This window comes from Mus caroli, chromosome 9 (assembly GCF_900094665.2).
Source record: "Mus caroli chromosome 9, CAROLI_EIJ_v1.1, whole genome shotgun sequence".
NCBI classification, from domain to species: Eukaryota; Metazoa; Chordata; class Mammalia; order Rodentia; family Muridae; genus Mus; species Mus caroli.
Window position 1 is genome coordinate 50,359,499 of NC_034578.1, and position 22,275 is coordinate 50,381,773.

The window sequence follows — 22,275 nt, forward strand, 5'->3', positions numbered from 1 at the left end:
GCTAATATCCACTTATCAGTGAATACATATTGTGTGAGTTCCTTTGTGATTGTGTTACCTCACTCAAGATGATGCCCTCCAGGTCCATCCATTTACTTTTGTGACAGGCACTTTACTGAGGAGTTTGCTGAGCCCCCAAATTTAGTTCTGATTTGCATTTCTCTGATGGCTAAGGATAATGAACATTTTCATATTTACAAACCATTTCTTAACAACTGTTTGCTCATCTGCACAAATTGGGTTATTTGGTGTGGGTTTTCCCCTTAGGCTATTAATTTTTTATTCTTTATCATGAATATTAACAGTTTGTCAGATGAATGGTGAGTATTTCATTCTGTAGACTGTCTTTCCATTCTATTAACTTTACTGTGCTGAGCTTTGATTTTGTGTACTCCCATTTCTCAGTTCTTGCTCAGCTTTCCTGGGCTGCTGGAATCCTAGTCAGTACTTGTTCTATTCCTGTATTGTAGAGTTTCAAGGTTTCAAGTCATAAATCAACATCTTACCTTCTTTGATCCATTTAAAACTGTTTTTTGTACAAGGTGAAAGCAAAAGTAATTTGAGGGATTTCTTATGTCCCTGTTGCTCCCAAATAACTGCAGGGCATTGCTGTGCCACCTCTAGCCCGTTTTAGCTCCCAAATAAATGAAACAGAGACATGGTATTTTTATTAACAAGCTGCATACACTATGCTGAGCAGGTTCTGAGCTGTTCTAACTCTCTCAGGCTGCCTGTTTCCCAACCATGTGGTCCTTTACCTTCAGCCTGAGTCTTGTCTTTGCTCTTTCCTCATGACTTTGTGAACCTTCCTGGCTCATCCACATGTGTAACTTTCATTTTTTTTCAACACCTATTTTTAATGATGGTTCTTGAACGCTTTAACATCCCTTTTGGCCCACCACCCACTAGAGGTAGTGGAAAAGATCAGTGAAGACTCCAGACCCACAAGTGTTGCACAGCTAGGTCTATAAGCAAGCCCAACCAAACCTACGTCACTGTCTGCTGGGCCTAACATCACGGGCCTCTAAGCATCACAAGTCCTCTGCGGGTCTGGGTCTTGTCTCGGCATGAGCATCTATCTCGCTGACATCACTCTGCAAATCAGCCCGAGTTCACTGAAGAGGCAAGAAACTGCAACACACCACCACAAGTTTTTTGGATTGTTTCTTGGTTCGTTTCTCTCTATGGAGTCTCTACTCCACCTCCTTCCCTGCTTGTTTCTGTAGTGCAGGGATAGAAAGAACCCAGGGCTTTAGGTCTGCTGGGCCAACACTACCAACTGAGCTACCTTCCCAATCTTCTTCTGTCTTCTTGGTGGATTGTTCCCTTCATTAATGTGCAGTGACATTCTTTGTCTTATCTGACAAGCTGCTTGAAATCCAGCTTTTATAACTGATGGAGAAAGCTACACCTACTTGATTTTAGCTGCTACTTGAGAGCACATGGCTTCCCATTCTTCCACTTTTAGTCTGAGTCTTTGCCAAAGTATTGTCTTATAAGACAATACTTTGTTGATCTTTTTCAAGAGAGAATTTTTTTTTCTGTGTGTAGTCCTGGCTGTCTTGGAACTCATTATGTAGACCAAACTGGCTATGTAGACTCGGATTCTCCTGCCTTTTCCTCCCAAGTGCTGGGATTTAAAGGCATGCACACCCAGTGGATCATGTTTTTGAGATAGTATTTTTAAATTTTATGTTGAGCCCATTAAAAGTTTGGGCTGAGGATATTTGCTCATTACAGTAATTCTGTTGATTCTCTGGCTGGCTTGAATACTATTTTTTCTTCCTTCCTCATTCTATAGCTCTTCTGGTTTACTGAGTTAGGCATGGTCTGTCTCTCTCCTGGCTCTCAGTTCCTCTCCTGGAATTTATTCTTTGTTGTGCTCTTAGGTCTGTGACTGCTGCTTCCTGCTCTGTTTTGTTTGCAGGATGTTGGCTTGGTGGACATTGATTGCTATAACTTGTGCTCACTTGGAAGACTTAACCATATTTTTTAAAATTTTCATTTTCATTCACATAACTTTATTTGAAACCAATTTTGACGGTCCAAGGATTAAAGTTCGAAAACAAAACAAAACATAAACAGCCAGTGTTCATTCTAATGGCAGAATAGAAGTCCATGGATGTTAGATTATTTTGGGGCTTGGGAGAGTCAAGGAACTTTGTTGCTGCTATTGTGATATTCTCATTTCTTTGGTGTATTTAGACGTAAAAATGATGGAACTTTACCGTGCCTTCATAAGGAGAGACCCCGGTTACAGGTTATCCCCAAGGCTGGCTTCTGCTGCACCGGCAGCAGTGAGGTAGGCAAGCACAGGACGACCTCAGACTGCGTGCAGTGCAAGTCCTCCCTGCTGTGTCACCCCGTGTGGGTCCTGGAAACCAAGTGTTTTCTGTGTGAGCAACACATGCTCGTTTGTTTGTTTGTTTGCAGAGTTTCTACTTCTATGTGTACTCTTGGCTGTCATAGAAGTAGCTCTGTGGACCAGGCTAGCCTTAAACTCAGAAAGATCCACTTGCCTCTATTTCCAAGTGCTGGGATTAAAGCCATGTACCACCCAGCTAGCAACAAATTCTCTTAACTGCTGAGCCATGCCTCTAATACCTATATTGGTATTTCAAATAATAGAGTATCCAACTGTTTAAGTTTACCAAAAAAAAAAAAAAAAAATTAAAGAAGAAATTTTTATTTGTAATTTCAGTGTGGTTTTGGATATGATTTTTAAAAATTTTAGTAGAAAATAATAAAAAATGAAATAGCTTATGCTGATATTCAGCCCCTGGCCCAAGGCTGAATTTACTTCAGCAGATCACATGGCACTGTCTCCTAAAACAGGTTGTCTACAGCTTCTCAATCAGCAGGGCCGAAGCGCCTCCTCCTCCATTGCAAATACTAGCCAGGCCGAACTCTCCTCGCTTCAGGGCGTGAGCCATGTGCACAACAATCCGGGCTCCAGACATCCTAGGATTAAGAGAGCATTTGGTTCTTTAATCAAGAACAGAATTTAGGACTAACCAGAAAAGTTTCTATTCCAAATTAACTTCCTGAAAATCCAGTACTTGTGGGTAAGTACTTTTAAGTTTAGACAATGAATTTCAGGAAGTGAGTTACAACTCTTATAAAAACCTGAACTTTTTTACTCAACGCTGTTAGTGTCCTGGACAGTTTTATGTCAACTTAATACAATCTATAATCATCTGAGAGGAGGGAGCCTCAATTGAGAAAATGTCTCCCTAAGATCGCGCTGTATAAAAGCCTGTAGGACACTTTCTTAGTTACTGATGTGGGGGGGCTAGCCCCTTATGGGTGGTGCCATCTCTAAGCTGGTGGTCCTGGGTTCTATACAAATCAGGCTGTAAGCCAGTAAGCAGCACCTCTCCTCTATGGCCTCTTCATCAGCTCCTGCCTCCAAGTACCTGCCCTGTTGGAGGTTCCTGACCTCACTCCCTTCAGCAGTAGACTACCATGTGAAAATATAGCCCAAATAAACCCTTTTCCTCTCTAGTTTGCTTTTGTTCATGGTGTTTCATCATAGCAATAGAAAGCCTAAGGCAGTTGGGTTTCAAGTGACAGATTGTGCTAACTCTGTGTTCACTACTGGATATTATCTCAGAAATATATCTTAGAGATGGACAGAAAGGAAAACTAATCAAAGAACAACAGGAGCGGTGGTGAAGCAGCCACTGGCCTGGCTCGCATTGCTTGTTAGGTACTTACCCAATTGGATGGCCCAGAGAAACAGCTCCTCCATGGATATTTACTTTTTGGGGGTCGATCTCCAGCATTTTAATGTTGGCTAGTACAACCACACTGAATGCTTCATTTACTTCCCACATGGCAATGTCTTCTTTTTTTAGTCCTGCATATTTAAGAACCTAAAAACAAATTTCAGGATGATTATTCCAGATATTTAGCAATCAAAATTTATTTTCATTTATTTTCTAGAGATTTTATAGTTTTGTTTTATATTTCTCCTTTAAAGTAATTACATGCTTAAATAGGAAGGGTTTTTTTCTTTTTAAAAGGATTTGTTTTCCAGATTTTGCTTTTATGTATTATAATCAGAATTTTGTTTGCAATTACATTATAGTATAATACAGTCTCCACAGATGTTTGAAAAGGTGCATTCTCTATATGAAAATACATCATGCTATGTGGCCTTAAGATGTACCCTGATGGCTATATTATTTAGTTCTATATTTAGTTCTTTAGAAAAGCTGTGGAATGATTATCTCAGGCACAAATATCACAGGTCTTCTTGTAAAAACTTTGATCATGTTTTGTTTCACTAAACATGACCATCTTGAAGGGAAGGGATTCTTGCACTCATGATTATCCTTATGATAATACAGTTTTAAAATATTGCCAAAGTCCTTTTTTGTTTAGAAATTTTACCATTAGCTGCTAACCTAGCACATTCACTTTCAAAGGTGTCTGCTCCTATGTGGAGTTGTGTCTGATCCTTCTTTAGCCTTACATTTACCTTCTTTATGTACTATTCTCAGATGTCAGCTCGAGGATAGGGCGGTGTACACCTCTAATCCTAACACTCAGGAGGCTGACGTAGGAGGATCTCAAGTTCAATACCAGCCCAGAAAAGATAGCAAGAACTTGGCATACAAACAGGAGGTCAAATTGAGGCTATCTCTTGTAGGCATACATTTGCTGAACACATCTGAGGTCCCTGAACCCCTAAGGGTCCTGCTCTTCCTTTTCCTTTCCCACAGACTTGGTTGTGTTTGCCTTTGGATGCAAAGACAACAATGTGGGTTCACTGAGCCTGGCGTTACTCTATACTGCGAATCATACAGTCCATGGTTCCTTTCAGCATGGAGAAACCTCTGCAAGCAGCTAGTTACTTTGTATTCTAGGCCTGGCACCTTTCCTTTACCACTCCAGGGGTAAGCACTGTATGTATTTACAGGTGGTTCAGCTATCCAGTTCTAATCCATTCTATTGACGATGGGGTTTGAGGTTTCCTGACAGTTACTATTTTCTGAAGTAGAAAGGCTCAATACCAAATCATCTCTGACTCTGCAAATGGACATTTAAAATGTAGAAACATCTTGGTCCCAGGAGTTACTGTAATAGGAACAGCCCCTCCTTGTTTCTTACCTTAGGTACGGCATATGCAGGTGCAAGTGGAAAATCAATGGGGTCTACGGCAGCATCAGCAAATGCTGCAAAAACAGTAACTGTTAACTCTTAAATATACCAAGAGGTCTCACCCTTGTATGTAAGACTCAAAATCCAAGCTAACAGGTGCATGTTGCCTAATCCCTATGCCATGTGTGACTTGTATTTGCTCTTTTTTATGTTTTAAGGTAGGGTGTCTGTATGTAGCCCTGTCTGTGCTTTAACTCACTCTGAAGACCAGGGGAGCCTTAGCCTCATACTCAAGACACTTTACTGCCCCTTCCTTCTAAGCGTTAGAATTAAAGATTTGTACCTCCACACCCAGCTACACATTGCTCCTTTTGGCTATTCTTAATACGATTATGTTAGTTTCTAGACACTGACTTGCCTGGGGAGAGGTTAAAGGCAATAGCACTGTCTAGGACAGTGGTTTCTGACCTACGTAATGCTGCAACCCTTCCATACAGTTCCCAATGTGCTGACCCCAACTATATAATTGTTTTTGTTGCTACTTCCTAACTGTAACGTTGCTACTCATAAATACTTGGGGTTTTATGGTTGTGAAGAGACACCATGGCCATGGCAACTCTTAAATATTTTAGATTTACTTTTATTATTTTATGCATATGTTTTGCCTTCATGTGTGTCTGTGCACCAAGCATGCTGTTGCTTGAGGAGGCGATAAGCCGACTCTACAGCTGGACCACAGCAACTATTTAAAGGAAAACATTTCATTGAGGCTGGCTCACAGCTTAGTCCATTATCATGGGAGTAGGCAGGCAGACATGGTGCTGGAGAGAGAGAGGAGAGTTCTATATTCCAGATCAGTAGGCAGCAGGAAGAGAACCGTGAACCACGAGGCCTAGTTTGAGCTTCTGAGATCTCAAGTGACACACTTCCTGCAACATAGCCACACCTACTCCAACAAGGCCACATCTCCTAATACTGCCACTTCCTATAGACTGGGGGCCATTTTTATTCAAACCACCACAGAGTTGTTCAACCCTCAAATGGGCTTGTAGTTGTGGTATCTCTTCACATCAGTAAAAACCTTAACTAAGACACGTTGGGACCTACAGGTTGTGAACCACTAGCTAAAAGCCTATGACAGAAGCTAGAGTAAAATTAAGCTAAATGTATAATAAAGCAAATTGTATTCAAGTCCTTACACAAAAGGCATAGCACATTTTAAAGGTGGAAAATACTGGTTAGCAAGCTGGCTTACGAGTATACACATGTCTACAGACCCAAGTTCAATTGTAAAACCCACATAAAGGTGGAGGGAGAAAACCAACTATACAAACGTCCTCTGACTGTCACATGCATAGCATACATAAATATAATAACTTGTTTGTGGTTTTCTAGATTCCTAACTCCATATCTTTTTATTCCTTTATCTTTTTTTATTTTATGGTAAGACGTACCTTTCCCTTTTCCCTACTCATATAGGATGGGTTCCCAGGGGGTTGGGGTAGACAGGGTTAAGCCAGGCTTGGTGGCACAAGCTTATAATCCTACCTACGGAAGCTGTGGCAAACATAACAAGATCAAAACCAGCCTAGGCTACAAGACTGAGTTCAGGCCAGCCTGTACAACTGAGTCCTTGTCCCAGAAGGAGAGCTGGAGATGTATAGCTTAGTGACAGAATACTTGCTTAGCATGTATGTGCTGGCTAGTTTTATGTCAACTTCACACAAGCTAAAGTCACCTGAGAGGAGGGAGCCTCAAGAAAATGCCTTTAGCAGATTGTTAGATGTAGTTCAGGGAATCCTGAAGGAGGATTATAGGAGACAAGAGGGGTCAACGACACCACAGGAACATGGCCCACAGAATCTACTAAGCAAGGCCCATAAGGGCTCATAGACACTGAACCTACAATTAGGGAGCTTGTAGAGGTAAGAATTAGGTCCTCTGCATATGTTATGTAGCGTGGTCTTTTGTGAAACTTCTGAGAGTGGGGTTTTCTCTTGACTCTTGCCTTCTTATGGGACCTTTGTCCTTCTATTAGGTAAGTCTCAACCTGGCTTGATACCAGGGCATGTGCCCAGTCTTATTGTAACAGTATGACGCCATGTTTGGTTGCTATCCTGGGGAAGCCTGCTCTTTTCTGAAGGGAAACAAAAATAGTATATGGGGGGGGGGGGAGGAAAGGGGGGACTGGAGGAAAGGAGGAAGGGAAAACTGCAGTAGAGGTATAATATATGAAAGAAGGAAAGAAGAATGAATAAAAATAAAAATACCTCCATACTATCAGGCTATCTAGGGCATTTTCTTAACTAGTGATTTGGGGGAGGGGCCAGCCCATTGTGGGTCATGCCATTGTGGGTCATGCCACCCCTGGTCTGGTAGTCCTGCGTTCTATAAGAAGCAGGCTAAGCAAGGCATGAGAAGCAAGCCAGTAAGCAACACCACTCCATGACCTCTGCATCAGCTACTGCCCCCAGATTCCTGCCCCATATGAGTTCCTATCCTGATGTCTTTTGATGACTATGATGTGGCAGCATAAGCTGAATACACCCATTCCTTCTCCAGGTTACTTTGGTCTTGGTGTTTCACCTCAGCATTAGTAACCTGGACTCAAACCTAGATTCTCAATACCAGGGGGAAAAAAGGAAAAACAAGGGGAGAACATTTACCTGCAATTCGTGCCAATGGCTTAACATTGAGCCTCTGGGCTGCCTCTGCAGTCATGAGAACCACAGCAGCTGCTCCATCGTTCAGTGTGCTGGCATTGGCAGCTGTTATTGTGCCTGGAATCAACAAAAAGCAAGTCACACATTCATTGCACTGAGTCCATTCTGCTTTCTCCCACAAATACTCACCGCACTATCTGGGTCATTAAGGGAGTAGACATAGATCGGCTTGGGGATGTGTTCTGCCCTGAGGAAACATGCACAAAGCTAGCTCCACAGTGAGTGTCAAGAGTGCAGTGTGGGAGTTTCAGAGGTAGTTCAAACACACGGTGGTACTGAGTCAATGTTTCTTCTCAGCATCTCTGCATAGCCAAACTATAGCACTCAATGTATTCTTCAAACCTACGTCAGAACCACATACTCTCTACAGTCACTTGAAGCTGAATGTCAGTGAACACTAAAACCATTCAGCTAGAGACTTTGTTGTTGTTGTTTTCTGAGACAGGGTTTCTCTGCATAGCCCTGGCTGTCCTGGAACTCACTCTGTACACCTGGCTGGCCTCGAACTCAGAAATCTGCCTGCCTCTGCCTCCCAAGAGCTGGAATCAAACTTGTGTATCACCATATCAGCTTAACATGTACTTTCTTTGTTTGGTGTTTTGTTTTCTGGCTTTCAAGATGGTTTCTCTGTACAACCTTGGCTATCCTAGAACATACTCTGTAGACTAGGCTGGCCACAAACTTAGATATCTTCTTATCTTTGCCTGCATGTACTGGGATAAGTGTGGACCACTACCACCTGGCAACATGTACTCTTACACTTATAAATTTTTATGAGAATGACCAGAAAGATGACTGACCATTTTCATATTGGAACTGAGCAATTCTATCAAGAAAGGAAAAACTAATTGCAGAGTATCACAGTTGCACACAGCCAAGCTTAAAGAGCTCATATTTTCTCCAGGTTTAAAGTTCCAAATCACTTAGAAATGTAGAGGCTCGGCGTGTCACTCAGGAAGAGAGGATTTGCCTAATATTCGAGCTGCTAAGTTTGATTCCCCAGGAAACCCTCCCAAAAGGAAATTTAGAACACAGACTCTTATTTGTCCCAACATTAAAGACTAACACAGGCTAAGCCAGGCATTAAATACTGGTAAACACAGCCATCATAAGATGACTCAAGGAACTTATGGAAGTTTGTATTTTCAATTCACAAACCATGGAGATGCCTGTCTGTGGAAAACAACTCTCTAGCCATGTTATATAGTCTTCTCCCTCGGATTTAATATACTGAAGGTATTAACTGTTAAGCAATCTTAAACATACCTTGAATTTATATTATTTGGTTAATTTTATTTGAACACAGTATTTTAAAAATGTTACGTGACGTCTCGATGTTTTCTATAATACCTTTGTTTAAATTGCTAGGCCAGGGCTAAAGAGAGAGATTCCACAGGTAGGAGCACTGGCTGCTCTTAGAGCACCAGAGTTTGGTTCCCTGCACCCAGATGGCAGTTCACAATTCCAGTTCCAGGGGTTAGATGTCATTTTCTGACCTCCATGCATACCAGGCACGAAGTGATACACAGACATGCATGCAGGCCAAATACTCACACATAGATAAAATCTTTTAAAAACCTGTTAGTCAAGTCCAAGAATAAACATTTCATATTAACTCAGTTTTTTCCCTTATGTCTGACTTCTTCCTACTTACCGTTTTCTTTCTGGAACACTGTCTTGAGCTTCGGCACCTTACTAAAGTCAACACGCTTGTATTCTTCATCTTCGTTCACCACCACATCTGGTTTACCTATAATTGAAAAGTAATCCCAAGTCAAGAGACCACCTCAGGAAGAAACAGTTACTTCTAACAGCTTTAAGCTGTTCCAAAGCAGGTCATCTAGCATGTGAAACGACACCAACAACTCCTGTTACTTCCCAACCTTCCTTCCTTCTTTCTTTCTCTCTCTCTCTCTCTCTTTCTTTCTTTCTTTCTTTCTTTCTTTCTTTCTCTCTCTCTTTTTTTTTCTTTTTAGACAGAGTCTCTTTATGTATTCCTTGCTGTCTTGGAACTCAATATGTAGACTAGGCTGTCCTTGGATGCACAGAGATCCCCCTGCCTCTGCCTCCCAGATTCAAATGCTATGGTTAAGGGCAAGAGTCCTAACCCAGTCTTCCCAACCCTCTTCTATGATCATAGACCTCACAGTGTGTACTCCTGGGGTAGATGTTCAACCAGTGCTGCATGAACTAGTTATCTATAACCCAGACATGGGGATCATTCTTGGAAGCAGTCCAAACTTAGTAATTACTATGTACCATGAATTTATTCCAGTGATGCTGGTGAGAAGGCCTCTTTCTTTGACTCTGAGCACTACAGCACATGTAACTCTATAGGTGGATGGCATTAATCCTTCATTTCTGGGAGGTAACCCTAATAGTCTTTCAATATAAATCCCTTTTTAAAAAATACTTGCTAGGGTCAGTATGGTGGCTCAGCAGACAGCATTGCTTGCTGCACAAGCTTATCAGTTTGAGTTCAGTCCCCAGAATCCATGTAAAGGTAGGAGGGGGGAAAAAAGCAACTGAGGGCACAAAGTTAGCATCTGACGTCCACGTGGATGCTGTGGAGCACACACTAGTGGTAAAGAGCATACACTAGTCTCCCAGAGGTTGAGCCTCAGCACCCATGTCAGGTAGCTCACACTGCCTATAATCCAGCCCCAAGGGACCTGAATACCTCTGGCCTCTTCAGGCACCCGCAATAGTGTGCATGTGACCCACACACAACATAGTAAGAAGAAAATCTTTTTTTGTTTGTTTTTGTTTTTTTTTTTAAATATTTATTTATTGTATATGAGTAAACTGTAGCTGTCTTCAGACACATCAGAAGAGGGCACTGGATCCCATTACAGATGGTTGTGAGCCATCATGTGATAACTGGAGATTTGAACTCAGGACCTTTGGAAGAGCAGTCAATATTCTTACCCACTGAGCCATCTCACAAGCCCCCGAAAATCTTTTTAAAACTAATTAAGGCCAGGTTTAGTGGTGCATGCCTTTAATCCCAGCACTTGGGAGGCAGAGGCAGGCAGATCTGTGTGAAGTCCTGGACAGCCAGGACTGTTACACAAAGAACCCCTGACTTGAAAAACCAAGATAAATAAATTAACTAAATATGGAAAATACATAAACTAATGTGCTCTCAGTCACTTATAGGAGAAGGAATTCTAATAACTACTGTTTCTCAATTAAAAACAATAAGTATACCAGCTTTCTACCAAGCCTGATGACCTGAGTTCAATCCCTGGAACAAACGAGATGAAAGAACCAACTCCTGCAGGTTGTCCTCTGGCCTCCACATATACAACACTGTATACACATGCCAAATAAGCAAAATAAACAAACAAAAATTAGAAAAAATAAAACTTCTAAAAGTACTAAGTTTAGGCACTGTGACCTGGATGAACCATTACTTCTTCTAACCTGTAACCTTTCCCTTTATTAACTATAAGCAAAACCGATAAAATGTTCAGCACAGATGAACAGAGATAATATTCATTTAAAATGGAAACATGGACTGGAGATATGGCTCAGTTAAGAGCACTGGCTGCTCTTCCAGAAGACCCAGGTTCAATTCCCAGCACCCACATAGCAGCTCACACCTGTCTGTAACTCCCAGTTCTAGGGGATCCAGCATGCATGCAGGCAAAACACCAATGCACAGGAAATAATATTTTTAAAAAAAAAAATGGAAACATCAATTCTATAACACATTTTATCGATTAATAGTAAACCCTAACCAAGAAAAATAAATGAGCACAAATGTCAAGTCTGTTTTGGAAATGTGTCTACCTTTCACTGAGATCGTGATGGGAGTGATCTCACTGGCAAACTTCCCTGCCTCCCATGCTTCTTTACTTCTGGTGTAAGAGCTGAGAGCGTACGTATCCTGTTCGTTCCGTGAGATATTTAGCTTCTTTGCAGTATTCTCAGCACAGTTACCCTAAGAAATTTGAACAAATTACTTCTGCATAACTCAGTGCTTGGGAGTTCAAGTCCATGTCTCTACACTCCTTTCCTTCATTCTAGGTAACTCCTCCCTTGTTTCTTCAAGTGGTTGCAGCAAACACAATTGCCATTTTAGGAGGAAATACCTCACTTACGTATGGGGCAGTTATAAATAGTTAATCCACACTGAGGAAATGGACATAGTAAGATCGTTTTATAAAGTTGACTAAAACATTTACAGAACCCACCCTAGAACTCAGTATTTAAAATATGTATGTTCTGAAAAGCCAAGGGTTATATATTAAATGGAACTCCCTATTAAAGCAGCATTCGGGGGCCAGAGAAACCTCAGCAACTGAGAGCCCATACTGATCTTCCAGAGTGCCTGGGTTAGACTCTCTGGTCAGGTGCCTCAAACCCACCCACTCAGCTCCAGAGGATCTGACACCACGCTACCTTCCATGGGTACCAACACACAGAAGTGTTTTTTAAAAATAGTTCTTACCATATGAATTTTATTGTAGACATCAGTTAGCCCGTCTTTTACAATCAGGTCTTCAAGTTTTACCCCACCATATGGTGTTGCTCCTCTGCTCATTACGTATGGGACATTGGACATGCTCTCCATCCCGCCTGCCACCATCACATCCTGCTCAGCAGCACAGCAAAGCCAAGGTCAGCACTGTGAGCTATGGCACTCCACACACACAGCTGTTGGCTCTGTGATCCATTCCACTCTACACACACAACTGTCAACACCAGTCCACTCCACTCCACACACACAATGGTTGGCACTGTGATCCATTGTACTCTGCACACACAGCTGTTGGCAAAGGAGTGTTCAATGTGGCTTTATAACCACGGTTAAACAGTGAATGCCCTCTTTATCACATCTCCCTGATAAGAAGAAAGTGGTTTAAAATATTCAGTGATCTGGACTACAGAGTGAGTTCCAGGATAGCCAGGGCCACACAGAAACCCTGTCTCAAAAAACTAAAAAAAAAAAAAAAAAAAATTAAATGCTGGGGCTAGTGAGATGGCTCAGTGGTTAAGAGCACTGACTGCTCTTCCAAATGGTCCTAAGTTCAAATCCCAGCCACCACATGGTGGCTCACAACCATCTGTAATGAGATCTGACTCCCTCTTCTGGAGTGTCTGAAAACAGCTACAGTGTACTTACATATAATAATAAATAAATAAATCTTTTTTAAAAATGTTCAGTGACAGTTAAGATTAAAATTAGAAGATGGGTATGGTGGTACACATCTATAGTCTAGCACTTGGAAGGCCGAGGCAGGAGTCTCAGGAGTTCAATGTCATTGTCAGCTACACAGAGGGTTTGATATCATCCTGGGCTACATGAGACACTGTCTCAGAAAATACAAATCAAACAAAAAAAGATAAGACTTGGACAATTTGACTGCACCTAACTTTGGAAGGTGGAGCTGGTAAGTTTGGAAAACAATTGACAACTTCCAACATAAAAGCATTGGTTTTTTTTTTTTCCTGTTTCCATTTTCTGTATGTTATGTGCATGAGTGTTTTGCCTGCATGTGTGTCTGTGTGCCATGTACTGTGTACACATGTGGCCTAATCCCCACGGAGGCTAGAAGAGGGCCTCTATGACCCTGGAACTGTAGTAGAGATGGTGGAGAGCTACACAGGGGTGCTGGGGGAACAGCCAGTCTCTCTCCAGCCCATGAGAAGTGTGTTGTGAGAAGTGATGTGAACCCACCACACTTACTCTTGGTTTGGTTGTGATACACAGTAGGTACAACTCCCAGGAATGAAGGGGATCTAATGAAGACCTCTTTCTTTCTCACCCCTGCCCTGTAACTTTGTATCTGTGGCTGTTTCAGTATCCTTCTACCTTAAAACTGATGAAGTGTTAGTTCTTCGATCCAGACATCAGCAGAAAACAGCCTCTGAATGTCACAGTGTAGTCCCTGAGCGGCCTCTCTCTTCCTCACTCTTAGGTAAAGAGAAGATTTAAACAACAGGCCTCAAACTTGCATTCTCCTGCTCTATCTCATAAATGCTAAAATTCAGCATGTGTTTCATGGAAAAGAATCTCAGGGCTAGAGTTCAGTTCAAGCACCCAGGTCAGACAGCTCATAGCCACCTGGAACTCTAGCTCCGGGGGAGCCACCATCTCTCCTGGTCAACACAGGACATGTTCACAAGTGGCATTTGTTTATACAAGCACACACACATAAATGAAAATAAACATTTTAAAAAATAAGAGGGTCCAGGCTGTGGTGGTACACGCCTTTTTAAATCCCAGCACTTGGTGGAAGGCAGAGGCAGGTGGATCTCTGGGAGTTCCAGGCCAACCTAGTCTACAGAGCAAGTTCCAGGACAGCCAAAGCTAAACAGAAACCCTTAAAACAGAGATGTCTCAAACAAACAAAACCAAAAACAATGCAATCTAGACAGATGGTCAATGGTTAAGAGCACTTGATGCTCTCCCAAGGACCCAGGCTCAACCCACAGCATCCAGATGGTGGCTCAGAACCATTCAACAAGATATCTAATAGTCCTTTCTGACCTCCGTGTGCACTAGGCAAGCATGTGCTGCACATACATGCATGCAAGGCAAGTACTCATAAAATAAATACTTTTTAAAAGGAGATGGGGGTTAGAAATGTGGCCCAGCCATTAGGAGCACGTGTTGCTCTCTCCTGGGACCCAAAGTTGATTTTCTGCACCCACGTGGTGAGTCATAACTGTAACTCCTGTTCCAGGGGAGCCAGTGCTCTCTTCCAGCCGCTGAAACCTAGGCATACATGTGATGCCCAAATACATACAGGTAAAACATTCACACACATACAACAGGAACAAAGAATGAATCTCACCACTACAACATAAATGTGCTTAGACATTTTAGTATTTTCTAGAAGTTGGAGTTCTTCCAAGTAACAGATAAAACAAGGGGTTTCTTACCTGATGTCCACACATAAGACTTTGAGAGGCCATCATGATGGCTTTCATTCCTGAAGCACAAACCTTGTTTACTGTGGTGCATGGAGTGGAAATAGGTAAACCTAAAGCCAACATAAATCAGAGTTTTGAAAAGAAACCGTTTTCAAAAACAACTGTAAAATTAAAATAAAGCTTGTGACTATAATTTGCAAATTTCATTTCTATAAGAGCTATGCATTTAATACCTTAGCTGGCCTTGACACTTTAATGCATATTAAGTATGAAAGCAAATGTGTGTTTTCATACCTGCACCCAGTGTTGCTTGCCTGGTAGGGGCCTGTCCTTCACCCCCTTGGATGACATTGCCCATGTAGACTTCCTTCACTTCTTCTTTTGGGATCCCTTTTAAAAACAGCAAAAAAGGACTGTCCTGGATTTATTCAACTCATTTTTTTTTCCTTTTTAAGATTTTATTTGCTTTTATTTTGTATGTGTGGGTGTTTTGCCTATGTGTCTGTGTGGTATGTGCATGCAGTGCCTAAAGTGGCCAGAAGAGGGCATCGGCTCGCCTGGAACTGAAGTTCTGGACAGCTGTGAGTTCCCAAGGGGAAATTGAACCAAGACCTCGGAAGAGCCGCTAGTGCCCTTAACCGCTGAGTAAGCTATCCAGCCCCAGCCTTCAATTTATATAATCAAGATTACCAAGCAAATTTCATAACACAGGACAGGAATAGTTTCTCTTTCCTGTTAGTTTTAGATTTCCTTCCTGTGTATCTATGACAAGGCATTTAGATATGGAAGAACCATGTAATTTCTAAGAGGAATATAGTCAGTCAATGCAAAACAAGTATGTATGTGTCACCCATCATTTGTCCCCTCGATACCAAAACAGTTCAACCACTGACCTGCCTTCTCAATGGCTCCCTGAATTGCAACAGTACCAAGTTTAGTGGCCGGCTGAGAGGCAAGGCTGCCCAGGAAGGATCCAATGGGAGTTCTTGTAGCACTTACTATAACCACTTCCTGGCAAGACAGAAAAATGTGAAAATTAGCATAGGCATACTCAAATTCTCTTTCATTTAACAAACATTCATACACAGACAACTTATGAATAGTTATTTAGCAGCTGGAAGACACCATGACACACCACCATTTAAGGCACAACGGAAAGACGGGACAAGAGTGTGGCTCAGCGATTGAGTGCTTGTCAGGCGAGCACAAGGCCCTGGGTTCAATCCACAAATCCACAGAGGCTGGGAGGGGGCAAGGAGGAGCAGGTGTGGATACAACAGGGATACTGAGGGAGGTGAAAGAAAGAAACTAAGGCAAATTCTAAAGACATAAAAATCCTTCCTAGCAATCTCTGGGATGTTTAACACCAGAAGCTTAAACTCAGGCAGTCAAGGTGACCTAGCGGTAAAGATTTGCAATGAACCCTGAACAACCTGAGTTTGATCCCAGGGAAAATGTCCCATGTGTATATGTACACACTGAGAGTGCACACGCACACACACACACACACACATACATACATGCCCCAAATAATTGTTTGTTTTGGGAGGGATTTTTTTTTTTACACGTAATGCTGGCCACATGGAACTTCCTATACAGACCTGACTAGCCATGAAATCAGAGATTACCTAGCTCCTGAGTGCTAGCTAGGGTTAAAGATTTATATCCAGCAATAATAAAGTTGTTGTTTTTTTCCCCAAAGACACTGTTGCAGTCTTCAGACACACCAGAAGAAGGCATCAGATCCCATTACAGATGGTTGTGAGCCACCATGTGGTTGCTGGGAATCGAACTCAGGACCTCAGGAAGAGAGCAGTCAGTGCTCTTAACCGCTGGGCCATCTCTCCAGCCCCAATAATAAAGTTTTAAAAACTTTTATAAATGGTAACCTTACAATATAAAAAACAAAACCAAAAAACTGCTTCAATAAACAACATTGAGGTTGAAGAAATAGCTCAACAGTTAAGACTGCATGTTGTTTTAACCTGAGAACCAGAAATAAAATCACAGCACTCTGTAACAAGCCAGGTGCCTCACAAACTCCTGTGACTCCACTCAGTGAGGTCCGACACCTTATTCTGGCCTCTACACATGAAGCATATGTAACACCCCCCAGGCATGTATACATTCACGCAGACACACACGCACATAGTATCTATATGTATAAGTGAATGTTATGGGGTGGCAGGGCTTGCAGAAGAAAGTGTCAGATATCCTTGGAATTAGAGGTGCATGTGGTTAAGAGCGACCTAACTTGGTTACTAGGAATTAAGTACAAGTTCTCTAGAAGAGCCGCAAATGCTCTTAGCCATTAATCTTTTAAACTATAAAATAAACAACACTAACCAAAAGCTCCTTTACTACAGAACAAAGTCCTGGGCCAGCAAGCCAGCTGTGTGTGCTACAGGAACAGCATCGACTAGAACAGAACCAGAACCATAATCTCCTTAATTACAAAATGAAAAGTGCTAAGTCTTCGGCAATGCCACGAAACACACTCTCCTTGTGTTTGGTTCCTACAGTCTCCTACAACGCACTGGATGCAGTAAAAGGATGGAAGACTTGATGTCGCTTTGGGAGCCTATAAACAAAGGCAGAAATCATAACTGGGAAATGAAGCCAAGGCCTTGTGGGTTAACCCGTAGGGAGTCAGTGCCTCTCTTGTCAAGTCTCTCGTGTCCACGGCACTGCATCACCGACAGTGCAATGTGGGCCCCTCAGAATGAAGTAAGTTGTGGAGGGAAACGGTTTCCTAGTGTATTATAGAGAATTATTCACAGACTAAATGGACCACTTTTGTGATAACACAGGAACTTAGTATGTGAATTTTCATTTTTCCCTAGCCACTGTATAATCCCATTAATCTTCAAATATATTCAAGACAAAAAACTGCATGCAGCTCTGTTTGATGTGTTTGCTTGTGATAGGTTGGTGAGCCACCTTGCCTAGCGACATGCGAGTCTCTACTGGCAACACACCTTTACATTCTTGAAGGTGCAATTGAAACTTTACTTACATTCAGAGTGGGTTTGGATGCATAACTTCGCTCCAGGCATCTTACTTCCTGTAAGGTAAATGTTTATGTTATAATATTTTTAAATTCATCCATTAATTTTACACTTAACAATAATAGAATCAAAGTGACTTTTTTCATTTTTACACTTTTATTTCCAAGTTTTCCACAGTCTATATACACCGCTCTTATAAAGAAAATGCTTATAGCCAATATTGCCTTTCTTTTGTGTGTGGGTTTTTGTTGTTGTTGTTTTTTCTTTTTTCAGACAGGGTTTCTCTATGTAGTCCTGGCTATCCTAGAACTCACACTGTGGACCAGGTTGGCCTTGAACTAAGAGATCCATCTGCTTCTGCCCCTGACTGCTGTTGCGGTTTAAGGCATGTGACATCACTGCCCAGCTTAAATATTACTTTTCTGGTGAGCTGTTCTTTGGAAACATACTGTAGGTTTGTGGGGTCTCATGCCCACTTGGTCACAGGGCACGGCCGCTGGAATTGGAGAATCCCGTAGGCGGGACCCCACACTGTCGCCTTAGGGAAACCCCAGGTCACTGCTCCTCTCCGGGTGGGGAAGCACAGTCTGAAGTAAGGGACAGTCAGCAGGAGCTGGTTCGGGGTCCCCGGGTCTGTGAAGAGGCCAGGGTTGACTGGTTCTCAGGCTCTAGGACATCCAGGCACCACTGGAAGTCCTGGAAGAGCTGAGAATGGAGTGGGTTCCACCCCTAGGGCTGGTCTAGCCCAGGGCTGGGGTGGGGGTAGGGGGAAACTCCGGATTTTCCCAAAGGAGGGTCTTTGGCTTGATGACTGTTGTGGCTGGGAGTGCAGAGAGGCCTTCTATGGGAGATTAATATAGGCAAAGGCTATCTCTGTGGCTCCCCACTCAGATCCCGATGAAAAGAGGCAGTCCATGGTTTTGAGGCATTTATTGCCATGGCAGAAAGTTGATGGGTAAAACCATACACCACTTCTTAGGGTGGGCCTGAGATTAAACACCTTTTGCAGGAGGAGTGTCTGGGAAGGAAAGCTTATTGGCTGCGCCCTCCAGGCCTTTAGGTACCTCATTAAAACAGAGATCTGCCTTGAGCCTACGTGGCCTGTGGTCACATCCTTTCCTACCTATGGGGTGCTTAGAGAGTTGCCCTTATATGAGTGATGGCCACAAATCCATGGGAGCCTGCACCTAGTGACAGTGGCCTAGTACCCAGAAACAGGCAACACTCCTACTGTCCCTTCAGGGTCTCCAGGGCTTCTAGCCTTAGCACAACGAGGAACCAGGGTACCTTCCACTGTCCTACAACATACATTTTAACTTTTGAAGAACTGCCATTTGTGTATGGATGTTTTCTCTGCATGTATGTGTATCTGTGTGCCACATTCATGCGGTAGGGGGCAGAAGGCATAAGATACTCTGCGACTGGAGATATAGAGGATTGTGGTATTAGGAATTGGACAGGTCCTCTGCAAGAACAGCCAGAAAAACCACCGGGCCACCTTTCTAGCCCCTAAAACTTTTTAAGTAAATATAAAACAACAAAGATTCTCAGTTATAAGTAAGCACTCTGTGAGGTGCTGAAGCCTCTTGGGTGTAAGTCCAGGAGTGAAGCCTCTTGGGTGTAAGTCCAGGAGTGAAGCATCTTGGGTGTGTGTCCAGGAGTGGTATGCTGGGTCTTGAGGTAGAACTATTCCCGGTATTCTGAGAAAATGCCAAATTGATTTTCAAAGTGGTTGCACTAGTTTGCACTCCTACCAGCTCCCCTTTCTCCACATCTTTGCCAGCATGTGTTCTCTTGAGTTTTTGATCTTAGCCATTCTGATGGGAGCAAGACAGAAACTCATGGTTGTTTTTGATTTGCATTTCCCTGATGATTACAGATGTTAAACATTTCTTTAACTGCTTCTCAGCCATTCGAGATTCCTCTGTTGAGAATTCTGTTTAGTTCTGTACCCCATGTTTCAATTAGGCTATTTGAGTGAGTTGTTGGGATCTAGACCTCCCTGCTCATATATAGCAGATGTGCAGCTTAACCTTCATGTGGGTTCTGAACAACTGAAATGGGGGCTCTCCCAAATGCTGTTGCCTGAACATGGGATATGGGATATGTTCTTCTAGCTGGGCTGCCCTGTCTGGCCTCAGTGGGAGAGGGGGCACCTAGCCCCCAAGAGACTTGAAGTGCCAGGGTGGGAGGCATAACCAGGGGGCCCCCATCCACTCAGAGGAGAAGGGGAGGGGGAGTGGGGAAAGAATTTGTTGGGGGGATAACTGGGAGGGGAGAAGTAAGTGCGATGTAAAGTGAATAAGTAAAACAAAATAAAATTAAATTAAAAAAATAAAGTAAATACTTAGTAAAATATAGTGCTTTTGTTTTGAGGGTTTTTGTTTGTTCATTTGTGTTGCTTTGTTTTGAGACAGAATTTCATGTGAACCAGGCTGGCTTCAAATTTACTATCTGGTCATTTTCTGACGTTCCTGACTCTCAACCTAGCAATCGTTGGGATTACAGACTTGAACGACCACACTTGGTTTATTTGGGGATGGGTCAAACCCAGGGCACTTTACGCACACCAGACAGTCACTCTAGTGGCTGAACTGTATGTCTAGCCTTGGGCTGCTTTTTTGAGAAAGTACCTTTTTAAAGCCCGGGCTGACCTCAAACTCATGAAGACCCAAAGCAGCCTTGAATGCACTCCTCCTGCCTTAGCTTCCTGAACAAATTGTAGTTTAAGTTCTTAATTATGTGATATTCAAGTTTCACATAAAAAATATTGTTTAATTTTTTTTCTAGTAGGCAGAAGACTGTGATTAACAGACCTTGCTACTCTTTCAGAGAACACAGGCTGGGTTCTCTCTCTCTCTCTCTCTCTCTCTCTCTCTCTCTCTCACACACACACACACACAAATATTTTTAAAAGACTACTACTAGATGGAATATCTATTTTAAAAATATTTTAAGTAAAGCTTGCTGTTACTCCCCAAACCTTCCAATGGTGCCTCTTGATTTACACAGGCAAACACATGCCATAGAACATGGCCTATATTGCCAGATAATTCTTTTTTTTTTTTTTTTTTTTTTTTTTTTTTTTTTTTTTTCGAGACAGGGTTTCTCTATAGCCCTGGCTGTCCTGGAACTCACTTTGTAGACCAGGCTGGCCTCGAACTCAGAAATTCACCTGCCTCTGCCTCCCAAGTGCTGAGGATTAAAGGCGTGCGCCACCACGCCCGGTGCCCAGATAATTCTTAATTAAGGCGGGGGCTGGAGTGTAGCTCAGTGGCACAGTGACACAAGGCTTGGTTAGCTGTGAGGTTCTAACTGATCCTTTGCATCACACTCATTAGAACAGAAGGAGAAGCACCTTAATTCTTTCCACACTATTTGTAGAAACAAATGTCAACAGAAGGAGGTTCTGAAAATGTAGAGCAGAGTTCAAACCCTAGCTGATCTGCAGCTAGACTCTGAGGTCAGCAGGCCTGACATTCAGACAGCAGCTGGCAGCAGTTAGTGTGCAGTTAGAGCTCATGAAAAGAGCCATAAACAGCCCTGCAAATGCCTAGACTTTCAGGTGACCCAAGAATTTGGATTTTCACAGATTAAACACTTTATCCTAACTGAATGTAGATATCTAAATATTCTACTTAAAACTCAGATTAAACAAAACATAAATGTGACACTGGAGTTATAAACGGAAGCAGCCATGGTAAGCAAACTGGGTTTCACAAAGTATGTGAATGACAGAAGTGTATGGCAGAGGCAGCTCAACATGACAGACTCCAACAATGGTTCTCCTCAGTGAGACTGTGAGAGAATGTGAAGGTGGAAGTGCACACAATCAACTCTGCTATACAAACAACTCGGTCAAGATCCGGTTTTAAAAATGATTAACATCACAAAATATATCTTCCATTTTGAAGAGGTCTTTAGTCCTTGCTGTGTCACAGGAGAGATGACCAAAATGCATAAAATTATTCGATCCTGTTTTTGTTCAACCAAACCCTTGAGGCCTTGCAGGGATTGAGCTCCCATGCCATGGACTTACACTCCAGCAGCAATACATGCTTGTAGAGAAGCGAGGAGATCACTTGGACATATTCCTTAGGGTTTTGTAAAGACAACAAGACCACCACCATAAGCAAGCTGCCCCTGGGGTTCAACGGAGAGTGGCCCCTTGGTTTGAGCAGTGGTCTTCAAACTTCAGGGCTCCCCTGAAAAGCGTGTTCCTGTTCTGCCATCCGTCTGTTGAAATCTTATATTAACACGATACTTGATACCAATTGCTATTAAACTAGCTTGTGTTTATTCCGACTGAAATGAAACAGCTACTATATCTATACTTTAAAAAATATTGTTTTAGACAGGGTCTAATTATGTGTATGTAGCCCAGGCAAGACTTGAAATCAAGTTCCCCCATACCAAACCCAACCCATATCTGCATTTCTTAAAGACTGTCATTAAGCTGGGCAGTGGTGGCGCACACCTTTAATCCCAGCACTTGGGAGGCAGAGGCAGGCGGATTTCTGAGTTCGAGGCCAGCCTGGTCTACAGAGTGAGTT

At 42.5% G+C, this 22,275-nt stretch overlaps 1 protein-coding gene across 1 annotated transcript in view; it reads right to left on the bottom strand.

Annotated features, from left to right (window-relative positions):
• Positions 1–1,988: 1,988 nt before the first annotated feature.
• The window catches only part of Acat1 (acetyl-CoA acetyltransferase 1), a 28,565-nt gene continuing 8,278 nt past the window's right edge, over positions 1,989–22,275 (bottom strand). Inside the window, exons 2-12 of the mRNA XM_021172668.2 lie at positions 17,731–17,778; positions 15,608–15,725; positions 15,009–15,104; positions 14,724–14,824; positions 12,286–12,429; positions 11,625–11,775; positions 9,484–9,579; positions 7,773–7,886; positions 5,116–5,180; positions 3,718–3,875; positions 1,989–2,961 (exon numbers count right to left, since the gene is read on the bottom strand). Of these exons, the coding sequence (XP_021028327.1) occupies positions 2,841–2,961; positions 3,718–3,875; positions 5,116–5,180; positions 7,773–7,886; positions 9,484–9,579; positions 11,625–11,775; positions 12,286–12,429; positions 14,724–14,824; positions 15,009–15,104; positions 15,608–15,725; positions 17,731–17,778 (1,212 nt within the window). The 3' untranslated portion in view covers positions 1,989–2,840. The remainder of the gene's footprint in view (positions 2,962–3,717; positions 3,876–5,115; positions 5,181–7,772; positions 7,887–9,483; positions 9,580–11,624; positions 11,776–12,285; positions 12,430–14,723; positions 14,825–15,008; positions 15,105–15,607; positions 15,726–17,730; positions 17,779–22,275) is intronic.